This window comes from Hydractinia symbiolongicarpus, chromosome 11, assembly GCF_029227915.1.
Source record: "Hydractinia symbiolongicarpus strain clone_291-10 chromosome 11, HSymV2.1, whole genome shotgun sequence".
Lineage (NCBI taxonomy): Eukaryota > Metazoa > Cnidaria > Hydrozoa > Anthoathecata > Hydractiniidae > Hydractinia > Hydractinia symbiolongicarpus.
Genome location: NC_079885.1, coordinates 2,510,152 through 2,523,833, shown reverse-complemented (window position 1 = coordinate 2,523,833; position 13,682 = coordinate 2,510,152). Strand labels below are relative to the sequence as shown.

General features: G+C 36.7%; 1 protein-coding gene across 1 annotated transcript; it reads right to left on the bottom strand.

The window, feature by feature from the left end:
• Positions 1 to 11,115: 11,115 nt before the first annotated feature.
• On the bottom strand, positions 11,116 to 12,082 carry LOC130614452 (ATP-dependent DNA helicase RecQ-like). Its single transcript, XM_057435881.1, has 2 exons — positions 11,541 to 12,082; positions 11,116 to 11,188 (listed from the first exon to the last, which is right to left on the bottom strand). Exons 1-2 carry the CDS (start codon positions 12,080 to 12,082, stop codon positions 11,116 to 11,118), a joined length of 615 nt encoding a protein of 204 aa, XP_057291864.1.
• Between the last annotated feature and the right edge of the window lie 1,600 nt (positions 12,083 to 13,682).

Below are 13,682 nucleotides of genomic sequence, written 5' to 3'. Positions count from 1 at the left end.
TCATTTTTGATGAGACGCTTAATGAAAGAGGTTTAATCGCCGGCAAACGAAAACCCACGATTTCCCAAAATCCCGGGCTTGTCTCGTATAGTCGAGAGTTTACAAAGAAAGTACCCTGTGAGTAAACTCATTTCCGGAACGATTTTTTAAATTATCTTTTCACCACTAAAACGCATGAGACTTGTAGTTTTCAAAAATGTTTTCATTTTTAATGAGACGCTGATTAAAAGAAGTTTAATCGCCCGCAAACGAAAACCCGCCATTTCCCGTAAACCCCGGACTCGGCTCGTATAGTCAAAAGTATACGAAGAAAGTACCCAGGGAGTAAACTCATTTCCAGAACGATTTTTTAAATTATTTTTTCACCACTAAAACGCATAAGACTTGTAGTTTTAAAAAATGTTTTCATTTTTGATGAGACGCTGAATAAAAGACGTTTATTCGCCGGCAAACAAAAACCCGCGTTTTCCCGTAAACCCCGGGCTTGGCCCGTATAGTCAAAAGTATACAAAGAAAGTACCCAGGGAGTAAACTCATTTCTCGAACGATTTTTTATATTATTTTTTCACCACTAAAACGCATGAGACTTGCAGTTTTCAAAAGTGTTTTCATTTTTGATGAGACGCTTAAGGAAAGAGGTTTAATCGCCGGCAAACGAAAACCCACGATTTCCCAAAATCCCGGGCTTGTCTCGTATAGTCGAGAGTTTACAAAGAAAGTACCCTGTGAGTAAACTCATTTCCGGAACGATTTTTTAAATTATCTTTTCACCACTAAAACGCATCAGACTTGTAGTTTTCAAAAATGTTTTCATTTTTAATGAGACGCTGATTAAAAGAAGTTTAATCGCCCGCAAACGAAAACCCGCCATTTCCCGTAAACCCCGGACTCGGCTCGTATAGTCAAAAGTATACGAAGAAAGTACCCAGGGAGTAAACTCATTTCCAGAACGATTTTTTAAATTATTTTTTCACCACTAAAACGCATGAGACTTGTAGTTTTCAAAAATGTTTTCAGTTTTTTGATGAGACACTTAATGAAAGTGCTTTAATCGCCGGCAAACGAAAACCCGCGATTTCCCGTAAATCCCGGGCTTGGCCCGTATAGTCGAACGTATACAAAGAAAGTACCCTGTGAGTAAACTCATTTCCAAAACGATTTTTTAAATTATCTTTTTACCACTAAAACGCATGAGACTTGTAGTTTTCAAAAATGTTTTCATTTTTGATGAGACGCTGAATAAAAGACGTTTATTCGCCGGCAAACGAAAACCCGCGTTTTCCCGTAAACCCCGGGCTTGGCCCGTATAGTCAAAAGTATACAAAGAAAGTACCCAGGGAGTAAACTCATTTCCCGAACGATTTTTTATATTATTTTTTCACCACTAAAACGCATGAGACTTGCAGTTTTCAAAAGTGTTTTCATTTTTGATGAGACGCTTAATGAAAGAGGTTTAATCGCCGGCAAACGAAAACCCACGATTTCCCAAAATCCCGGGCTTGTCTCGTATAGTCGAGAGTTTACAAAGAAAGTACCCTGTGAGTAAACTCATTTCCGGAACGATTTTTTAAATTATCTTTTCACCACTAAAACGCATGAGACTTGTAGTTTTCAAAAATGTTTTCATTTTTAATGAGACGCTGATTAAAAGAAGTTTAATCGCCCGCAAACGAAAACCCGCCATTTCCCGTAAACCCCGGACTCGGCTCGTATAGTCAAAAGTATACGAAGAAAGTACCCAGGGAGTAAACTCATTTCCAGAACGATTTTTTAAATTATTTTTTCACCACTAAAACGCATGAGACTTGTAGTTTTCAAAAATGTTTTCAGTTTTTTGATGAGACACTTAATGAAAGTGCTTTAATCGCCGGCAAACGAAAACCCGCGATTTCCCGTAAATCCCGGGCTTGGCCCGTATAGTCGAACGTATACAAAGAAAGTACCCTGTGAGTAAACTCATTTCCAAAACGATTTTTTAAATTATCTTTTTACCACTAAAACGCATGAGACTTGTAGTTTTCAAAAATGTTTTCATTTTTGATGAGACGCTGAATAAAAGACGTTTATTCGCCGGCAAACGAAAACCCGCGTTTTCCCGTAAACCCCGGGCTTGGCCCGTATAGTCAAAAGTATACAAAGAAAGTACCCAGGGAGTAAACTCATTTCCCGAACGATTTTTTAAATTATTTTTTCACCACTAAAACGCATGAGACTTGTAGTTTTCAAAAATGTTTTCAGTTTTTTGATGAGACACTTAATGAAAGTGCTTTAATCGCCGGCAAACGAAAACCCGCGATTTCCCGTAAACCCCGGACTCGGCTCGTATAGTCAAAAGTATACGAAGAAAGTACCCAGGGAGTAAACTCATTTCCAGAACGATTTTTTAAATTATTTTTTCACCACTAAAACGCATAAGACTTGTAGTTTTCAAAAATGTTTTCATTTTTGATGAGACGCTGAATAAAAGACGTTTATTCGCCGGCAAACAAAAACCCGCGTTTTCCCGTAAACCCCGGGCTTGGCCCGTATAGTCAAAAGTATACAAAGAAAGTACCCAGGGAGTAAACTCATTTCTCGAACGATTTTTTATATTATTTTTTCACCACTAAAACGCATGAGACTTGCAGTTTTCAAAAGTGTTTTCATTTTTGATGAGACGCTTAATGAAAGAGGTTTAATCGCCGGCAAACGAAAACCCACGATTTCCCAAAATCCCGGGCTTGTCTCGTATAGTCGAGAGTTTACAAAGAAAGTACCCTGTGAGTAAACTCATTTCCGGAACGATTTTTTAAATTATCTTTTCACCACTAAAACGCATCAGACTTGTAGTTTTCAAAAATGTTTTCATTTTTAATGAGACGCTGATTAAAAGAAGTTTAATCGCCCGCAAACGAAAACCCGCCATTTCCCGTAAACCCCGGACTCGGCTCGTATAGTCAAAAGTATACGAAGAAAGTACCCAGGGAGTAAACTCATTTCCAGAACGATTTTTTAAATTATTTTTTCACCACTAAAACGCATAAGACTTGTAGTTTTCAAAAATGTTTTCATTTTTGATGAGACGCTAAATAAAAGACGTTTATTCGCCGGCAAACGAAAACCCGCGTTTTCCCGTAAACCCCGGGCTTGGCCCGTATAGTCAAAAGTATACAAAGAAAGTACCCAGGGAGTAAACTCATTTCCCGAACGATTTTTTATATTATATTTTCACCACTAAAACGCATGAGACTTGCAGTTTTCAAAAGTGTTTTCATTTTTGATGAGACGCTTAATGAAAGAGGTTTAATCGCCGGCAAACGAAAACCCACGATTTCCCAAAATCCCGGGCTTGTCTCGTATAGTCGAATGTTTACAAAGAAAGTACCCTGTGAGTAAACTCATTTCCAGAACGATTTTTTAAATTATCTTTTCACCACTAAAACGCATAAGACTTGTAGTTTTTAAAAATGTTTTCATTTTTGATGAGACGCTGAGTAAAAGGAGTTTAATCGCCGGCAAACGAAAACGCGCGATTTCCCGTAAATCCCAAGCTCAGCCCGTATAGTCAAAAGTATACAAGGAAAGTACCCAGGGAGTAAACTCATTTCCCGAACGATTTTTTAAATTATATTTTCACCACTAAAACGCATGAGACTTGTAGTTTTCAGAAATGTTTTCATTTTTGATGAGACGCTTAGTAAAAGTGGTTTAATATCCGGCAAAAGAAAACCCGCGATTTCCCGTAAATCCCGGGCTTGGCCCGTTTAGTCGAATGTATACAAAGAAAGTACCCTGTGAGTAAACTCATTTCCAAAACGATTTTTTAAATTATCTTTTCACCACTAAAACGCATGAGACTTGTAGTTTTCAAAAATGTTTTCATTTTTGATGAGACGCTGAATAAAAGGAGTTTAATCGCCGGCAAACGAAAACCTGCGATTTCCCGTAAACCCGGACTCGGCCCGTATAGTCAAAAGTTTACAAAGAAAGTACCCAGGAAGTAAACTCATTTCCCGAACGATTTTTTAAATTATTTTTTCACCACTAAAACGCATGAGACTTGTAGTTTTCAAAAATGTTTTCAGTTTTTTGATGAGACACTTAATGAAAGTGCTTTAATCGCCGGCAAACGAAAACCCGCGATTTCCCGTAAATCCCGGGCTTGGCCCGTATAGTCGAACGTATACAAAGAAAGTACCCTGTGAGTAAACTCATTTCCAAAACGATTTTTTAAATTATCTTTTTACCACTAAAACGCATGAGACTTGTAGTTTTCAAAAATGTTTTCATTTTTGATGAGACGCTGAATAAAAGACGTTTATTCGCCGGCAAACGAAAACCCGCGTTTTCCCGTAAACCCCGGGCTTGGCCCGTATAGTCAAAAGTATACAAAGAAAGTACCCAGGGAGTAAACTCATTTCCCGAACGATTTTTTATATTATTTTTTCACCACTAAAACGCATGAGACTTGCAGTTTTCAAAAGTGTTTTCATTTTTGATGAGACGCTTAATGAAAGAGGTTTAATCGCCGGCAAACGAAAACCCACGATTTCCCAAAATCCCGGGCTTGTCTCGTATAGTCGAGAGTTTACAAAGAAAGTACCCTGTGAGTAAACTCATTTCCGGAACGATTTTTTAAATTATCTTTTCACCACTAAAACGCATGAGACTTGTAGTTTTCAAAAATGTTTTCATTTTTAATGAGACGCTGATTAAAAGAAGTTTAATCGCCCGCAAACGAAAACCCGCCATTTCCCGTAAACCCCGGACTCGGCTCGTATAGTCAAAAGTATACGAAGAAAGTACCCAGGGAGTAAACTCATTTCCAGAACGATTTTTTAAATTATTTTTTCACCACTAAAACGCATGAGACTTGTAGTTTTCAAAAATGTTTTCAGTTTTTTGATGAGACACTTAATGAAAGTGCTTTAATCGCCGGCAAACGAAAACCCGCGATTTCCCGTAAATCCCGGGCTTGGCCCGTATAGTCGAACGTATACAAAGAAAGTACCCTGTGAGTAAACTCATTTCCAAAACGATTTTTTAAATTATCTTTTTACCACTAAAACGCATGAGACTTGTAGTTTTCAAAAATGTTTTCATTTTTGATGAGACGCTGAATAAAAGACGTTTATTCGCCGGCAAACGAAAACCCGCGTTTTCCCGTAAACCCCGGGCTTGGCCCGTATAGTCAAAAGTATACAAAGAAAGTACCCAGGGAGTAAACTCATTTCCCGAACGATTTTTTAAATTATTTTTTCACCACTAAAACGCATGAGACTTGTAGTTTTCAAAAATGTTTTCAGTTTTTTGATGAGACACTTAATGAAAGTGCTTTAATCGCCGGCAAACGAAAACCCGCGATTTCCCGTAAACCCCGGACTCGGCTCGTATAGTCAAAAGTATACGAAGAAAGTACCCAGGGAGTAAACTCATTTCCAGAACGATTTTTTAAATTATTTTTTCACCACTAAAACGCATAAGACTTGTAGTTTTCAAAAATGTTTTCATTTTTGATGAGACGCTGAATAAAAGACGTTTATTCGCCGGCAAACAAAAACCCGCGTTTTCCCGTAAACCCCGGGCTTGGCCCGTATAGTCAAAAGTATACAAAGAAAGTACCCAGGGAGTAAACTCATTTCTCGAACGATTTTTTATATTATTTTTTCACCACTAAAACGCATGAGACTTGCAGTTTTCAAAAGTGTTTTCATTTTTGATGAGACGCTTAATGAAAGAGGTTTAATCGCCGGCAAACGAAAACCCACGATTTCCCAAAATCCCGGGCTTGTCTCGTATAGTCGAGAGTTTACAAAGAAAGTACCCTGTGAGTAAACTCATTTCCGGAACGATTTTTTAAATTATCTTTTCACCACTAAAACGCATCAGACTTGTAGTTTTCAAAAATGTTTTCATTTTTAATGAGACGCTGATTAAAAGAAGTTTAATCGCCCGCAAACGAAAACCCGCCATTTCCCGTAAACCCCGGACTCGGCTCGTATAGTCAAAAGTATACGAAGAAAGTACCCAGGGAGTAAACTCATTTCCAGAACGATTTTTTAAATTATTTTTTCACCACTAAAACGCATAAGACTTGTAGTTTTCAAAAATGTTTTCATTTTTGATGAGACGCTAAATAAAAGACGTTTATTCGCCGGCAAACGAAAACCCGCGTTTTCCCGTAAACCCCGGGCTTGGCCCGTATAGTCAAAAGTATACAAAGAAAGTACCCAGGGAGTAAACTCATTTCCCGAACGATTTTTTATATTATATTTTCACCACTAAAACGCATGAGACTTGCAGTTTTCAAAAGTGTTTTCATTTTTGATGAGACGCTTAATGAAAGAGGTTTAATCGCCGGCAAACGAAAACCCACGATTTCCCAAAATCCCGGGCTTGTCTCGTATAGTCGAATGTTTACAAAGAAAGTACCCTGTGAGTAAACTCATTTCCAGAACGATTTTTTAAATTATCTTTTCACCACTAAAACGCATAAGACTTGTAGTTTTTAAAAATGTTTTCATTTTTGATGAGACGCTGAGTAAAAGGAGTTTAATCGCCGGCAAACGAAAACGCGCGATTTCCCGTAAATCCCAAGCTCAGCCCGTATAGTCAAAAGTATACAAGGAAAGTACCCAGGGAGTAAACTCATTTCCCGAACGATTTTTTAAATTATATTTTCACCACTAAAACGCATGAGACTTGTAGTTTTCAGAAATGTTTTCATTTTTGATGAGACGCTTAGTAAAAGTGGTTTAATATCCGGCAAAAGAAAACCCGCGATTTCCCGTAAATCCCGGGCTTGGCCCGTTTAGTCGAATGTATACAAAGAAAGTACCCTGTGAGTAAACTCATTTCCAAAACGATTTTTTAAATTATCTTTTCACCACTAAAACGCATGAGACTTGTAGTTTTCAAAAATGTTTTCATTTTTGATGAGACGCTGAATAAAAGGAGTTTAATCGCCGGCAAACGAAAACCTGCGATTTCCCGTAAACCCGGACTCGGCCCGTATAGTCAAAAGTTTACAAAGAAAGTACCCAGGAAGTAAACTCATTTCCCGAACGATTTTTTAAATTATTTTTTCACCACTAAAACGCATGAGACTTGTAGTTTTCAAAAATGTTTTCATTTTTAATGAGACGCTGAATAAAAGAAGTTTAATAGCCGGCAAACGAAAACCTGCGATTTCCCGTAAATCCCGGACTCGGCCTGTAAAGTCAAAAGTATACAAAAAAAGTACCCAGGAAGTAAACTCATTTCCCGAACGATCTTTTAAATTATTATTTCACCACTAAAGCCCATGGGACTAGTAGTTTTTAAAAATGTTTTCATTTTTGATGAGACGCTGAATAAAAGAAGTTTAATAGCCGGCAAACGAAAACCTGCGATTTTCCGTAAATCCCAGACTCGGCCTGTAAAGTCAAAAGTATACAAAAAAAGTACCCAGGAAGTAAACTCATTTCCCGAACGATTTTTTAAATTATTATTTCACCACTAAAGCCCATGGGACTTGTAGTTTTTAAAAATGTTTTCATTTTTGATGAGATGCAGAATAAAAGGAGTTTAATCGCCGGCAAACGAAAACCCACGACTTCCCGTAACTCCCGGACTCGGCCCGTATAGTCAAAAGTATACAAAGAAAGTTCCCAGGGAGTAAACTCATTTCCAGAACGTTTTTTTAAATTTTTTTTTCACCACTAAAACGCATGAGACTTGTAGTTTTCAAAAATGTTTTCATTTTTGATGGGACGCTGAATAAAAGAAGTTTAATCGCCGGCACACGAAAACCCGCGATTTCCCGTAAATCCCGGACTGGGCCCGTATAGTCAAAAGTATACAAAGAAAGTACCCAGGGTGTAAACTCATTTCCCGAACGATTTTTTAAATTATTTTTCACCACTAAAACGCATGAGACTTGTAGTTTTCAAAAATGTTTTCATTTTTGATGAGACGCTTAATGAAAGAGGTTTATTCGCCGGCAAACGAAAACCCGCGATTTCACGTAAATCCCGGGCTTGGCCCGTATAGTCGAATGTATACAAAGAAAGTACCCTGTAAGTAAACTCATTTTCAGAACGATTTTTTAAATTATTTTTTCACCACTAAAACGCATAAGACTTGTAGTTTTCAAAAATGTTTTCATTTTTGATGAGACGCTGAATAAAAGACGTTTATTCGCCGGCAATAGAAAATCCGCGATTTCCCGTAAACCCCGGGCTTGGCCCGTATAGTCAAAAGTATACAAAGAAAGTACCCAGGGAGTAAAGTCATTTCCCGAACGATTTTTTAAATTATTTTTACACCACTAAAACGCATGAGACTTGTAGTTTCTAAAAGTGTTTTCATTTTTGATGAGACACTGTATAAAAGAAGTTTAATCGCCGGCAAACGAAAACCCGCGATTTCACGTAAATCCGGGGCTTGGCCCGTATAGTCGAATGTATACAAAGAAAGTACCCAGGGTGTAAACTCATTTCCTGAACGATTTTTTAAATTTTTTTTCCCCACTAAAACGCATGAGACTTGTAGTTTTCAAAAATGTTTTCAGTTTTTTGATGAGACGCTTAATGAAAGAGGTTTAATCGCCGGCAAACGAAAACCCACGATTTCCCAAAATCCCGGGCTTGTCTCGTATAGTCGAATGTTTACAAAGAAAGTACCCTGTGAGTAAACTCATTTCCAGAACGATTTTTTAAATTATCTTTTCACCACTAAAACGCATGAGACTTGTAGTTTTCAAAAATGTTTTCATTTTTAATGAGACGCTGATTAAAAGAAGTTTAATCGCCCGCAAACGAAAACCCGCCATTTCCCGTAAACCCCGGACTCGGCTCGTATAGTCAAAAGTATACGAAGAAAGTACCCAGGGAGTAAACTCATTTCCAGAACGATTTTTTAAATTATTTTTTCCCACTAAAACGCATAAGACTTGTAGTTTTCAAAAATGTTTTCATTTTTGATGAGACGCTGAATAAAAGACGTTTATTCGCCGGCAAACGAAAACCCGCGTTTTCCCGTAAACCCCGGGCTTGGCCCGTATAGTCAAAAGTATACAAAGAAAGTACCCAGGGAGTAAACTCATTTCCCGAACGATTTTTTATATTATTTTTTCACCACTAAAACGCATGAGACTTGCAGTTTTCAAAAGTGTTTTCATTTTTGATGAGACGCTTAATGAAAGAGGTTTAATCGCCGGCAAACGAAAACCCACGATTTCCCAAAATCCCGGGCTTGTCTCGTATAGTCGAATGTTTACAAAGAAAGTACCCTGTGAGTAAACTCATTTCCAGAACGATTTTTTAAATTATCTTTTCACCACTAAAACGCATGAGACTTGTAGTTTTTAAAAATGTTTTCATTTTTGATGAGACGCTGAGTAAAAGGAGTTTAATCGCCGGCAAACGAAAACGCGCGATTTCCCGTAAATCCCAAGCTCAGCCCGTATAGTCAAAAGTATACAAGGAAAGTACCCAGGGAGTAAACTCATTTCCCGAACGATTTTTTAAATTATATTTTCACCACTAAAACGCATGAGACTTGTAGTTTTCAGAAATATTTTCATTTTTGATGAGACGCTTAGTAAAAGTGGTTTAATATCCGGCAAAAGAAAACCGGCGATTTCCCGTAAATCCCGGGCTTGGCCCGTTTAGTCGAATGTATACAAAGAAAGTACCCTGTGAGTAAACTCATTTCCAAAACGATTTTTTAAATTATCTTTTCACCAACCTCGTTCCCAGGGCTTTTTGTCTCTCATCGGCGCTGCGCTTATTGATAGGTCTGACGAAAAAGGCCCTGGAGGAGGCTGGTTTTATTCCGAGCCGTGATTGGTCGAGAATTTCACCTAATTATGCGAAAGATAAAACGTCACTCGGTCCGTGAAATATTCACGCTGAAACTAACTGTAAACAATAAAGATGGCCGACACTGTGCATACATGTTTTGTATCAGAAAAAAATATTTGAAAAATACATTTTGGCAAGAAACTTTTATGGCTTCAATTAGTTTTAACTAGTTAACTCTGAGTCCAGATGTGCTTGTATGTAACTACATGCTACTTATGCTCAAATTAATATTAGCAACTGACCAAGAGATTGTCTAGAGCTAGCTAGTTATAAAACAAGAAGTGTAGACATATATATAGTTACAGATAGATAGCTACTAGTTATTTATTATTATTATTACTACTGAACATCAGAATACAAAGTAAGCGCAGTTAGCTACATCAACGCAAAAACAGATAAAGGATTGGATGTATTTTCCATGCTAATTACACAGATTTTACATATTGCAAGAATTCTGTTAACTCTTAAAATGGTAAGGGATTATATATAAGATAAAAACACAAAGCTATCTATACATTTATATATATACATCTATATTGCTAAATATAAAAATTTTCTTTTTTTATTCAAGGTATAGAAGAATGGCTAAGCCAGCTACTCCTAAGAAGATTTACTTTCGTAACACTTTCAATGATGGAAATTTCTGCAGGTTATGTGCCAAATTAAAACAAAAATCTTTGTTTATAAAAATATTCAGCAATATTGGAAAAAACAAAAACATTGAGAACAAAATAAGTCTAACATGTGGGTTAAGAACAACGGAACTGGATGCTCTTCCAACTGTTATATGTCAGTCTTGTGTCACCTTTGTCGAGAAAATGTCAGACTTTCGGAAAAATGTTCAACTGAATCAAATTCAGTTACGACAAAACGTGTCTGTCAAACGTGGCATATTGTCTCCGCATAACGAGAAAAATCAAACTATTGAAAGTGAGAAAAAGAACGAAAAAGGAAAATCTAGAAAGCAACTTAACTTTGCTGAAAACAAGGAGTTAACTGAAGTTCCTACCACACAACTGCAACCACGCAATATTGTTTCTCCCGAAGACAATATACCAGCAATGCAAAAATTAAAACTGGAAACAGCGCTTAAATCCAATAATAATATGGTAGTAGCAAATAATGATTATTAACCACTGTCCAACTATATCTACATATTTGAAAAATAATTATATTAATAATTTGAAAAGTTCCTGTAAAAAACTTGCCACAAGAACAAAACCATCAATTTTACACAAAAAAGGGTATGAAGAGATGCAAAATTTTAATATTGAAAAACTGTGGGCTGAGATCAAAGAAAAACATCCATTACTTGTTGATTCAGTGTGCATAATTTTTCAAAATCTTCACGAAATTCAGCACCCCTAAAACATATAAATGGAGTGTTTTTTTTTAAATTTTGTATAGCTAATATATTAGCAATTTATTATATTATGTACCAACAGATATATATTATCAACTTGTCAAAAGATATGTTCGTTTATATTAGTTTCATTATATATTTTCATATATATATTACATATAGCTAATATATATATAACAGATTTTTATACTGTATATATTCAGTTTTGTTAAATATTTCATATGATATGTGCTATATACATACCTACAGTACTTCATTATTATTTTAAAAAATGAATTTTAAAAACCACCAAAGTTTTTTTATAATTTTATAATCTATATTCTTGAATAGCCAGCTAGAGCTAGTTTACTTACCACATTTCAACACAATGCGCTTCATCAACCACGCAAGCTACCACATTTTGTTGATAAATTTTGCTCTTTAAAATTGATCGCCCTTGATCAGATAAAAAGGATTCTGGATGGGCAAATAAAATCTTAATATCTCCGTTTTTAATACCACAATCAATTGTAATATTTGTACCATCATGGTCGTCCTCCACTGCATCATTACTTCCAAACAAGCTCTCATCTGCCTCAAACTTCCTCTGTTCCAAGTTCAATACAGCAGCAGAAAAACCAATCCCATTCAAGTATTTCACCTGATCATTTATAATGGAAGTTAAAGGGCTGATGACCAAAACAATATTCTTTTCATTTTTAACTGGGAAGAGATCAGCAAGTAAATGAAAAATAATTGATTTTCCAAATCCAGTAGGCAGAACTGCCACCACATCATTCCCCTTTAACAAAGCTTCCAAACATATGACTTGCTTTGGTTTCAGGCAAAACTGAAAAATGTAATTATTTAATGCGAAAGATATTCGCTTTAAAATATCAATATACGTTAGAGCCATCACGACCTAAAGCCTTCAAGGTCCAGTCTTCACTAAAAAGTTCTATTTCCATCGATCACGATAAAATCCAGACCCTAATAATTAAATTGAAACTCGCTTACCAAAGACTAGGAAGTATAAAATTCCTGATAAACGAGACACGAGTGCATTAATTAAAAATCTGCGAAAATCAAAGATTTTTGACCAGCCTCCACCAGGGCCATGTTCGTCTCGCCGTCCGATATTCAAAAAGAGACAACTTGTCCTGGGATCGAGGTTGTCTTTTCACCACTAAAACGCATGAGACTTGTAGTTTTCAAAAATGTTTTCATTTTTGATGAGACGCTGAATAAAAGGAGTTTAATCGCCGGCAAACGAAAACCTGCGATTTCCCGTAAACCCGGACTCGGCCCGTATAGTCAAAAGTATACAAAGAAAGTACCCAGGAAGTAAACTCATTTCCCGAACGATTTTTTAAATTATTTTTTCACCACTAAAACGCATGAGACTTGTAGTTTTCAAAAATGTTTTCATTTTTGATGAGACGCTGAATAAAAGAAGTTTAATAGCCGGCAAACGAAAACCTGCGATTTCCCGTAAATTCCGGACTCGGCCTGTAAAGTCAAAAGGATACAAAAAAAAGTACCCCGGAAGTAAACTCATTTCCCGAACGATCTTTTAAATTATTATTTCACCACTAAAGCCCATGGGACTAGTAGTTTTTAAAAATGTTTTCATTTTTGATGAGACGCTGAATAAAAGAAGTTTAATAGCCGGCAAACGAAAACCTGCGATTTCCCGTAAATCCCAGACTCGGCCTGTAAAGTCAAAAGTATACAAAAAAAGTACCCAGGAAGTAAACTCATTTCCCGAACGATCTTTTAAATTATTATTTCACCACTAAAGCCCATGGGACTTCTAGTTTTTAAAAATGTTTTCATTTTTGATGAGATGCAGAATAAAAGGAGTTTAATCGCCGGCAAACGAAAACCCACGACTTCCCGTAACTTCCGGACTCGGCCCGTATAGTCAAAAGTATACAAAGAAAGTTCCCAGGGAGTAATCTCATTTCCAGAACGATTTTTTAAATTTTTTTTTCACCACTAAAACGCATGAGACTTGTAGTTTTCAAAAATGTTTTCATTTTTGATGGGACGCTGAATAAAAGAAGTTTAATCGCCGGCACACGAAAACCCGCGATTTCCCGTAAATCCCGGACTGGGCCCGTATAGTCAAAAGTATACAAAGAAAGTACCCAGGGTGTAAACTCATTTCCCGAACGATTTTTTAAATTATTTTTCACCACTAAAACGCATGAGACTTGTAGTTTTCAAAAATGTTTTCATTTTTGATGAGACGCTTAATGAAAGAGGTTTATTCGCCGGCAAACGAAAACCCGCGATTTCACGTAAATCCCGGGCTTGGCCCGTATAGTCGAATGTATACAAAGAAAGTACCCAGGGTGTAAACTCATTTCCCGAACGATTTTTTAAATTTTTTTTCACCACTAAAACGCATGAGACTTGTAGTTTTTAAAAATGTTTTCATTTTTGATGAGACGCTTAATGAAAGAGGTTTAATCGCCGGCAAACGAAAACCCGCGATCTCCCGTAACTTCCGG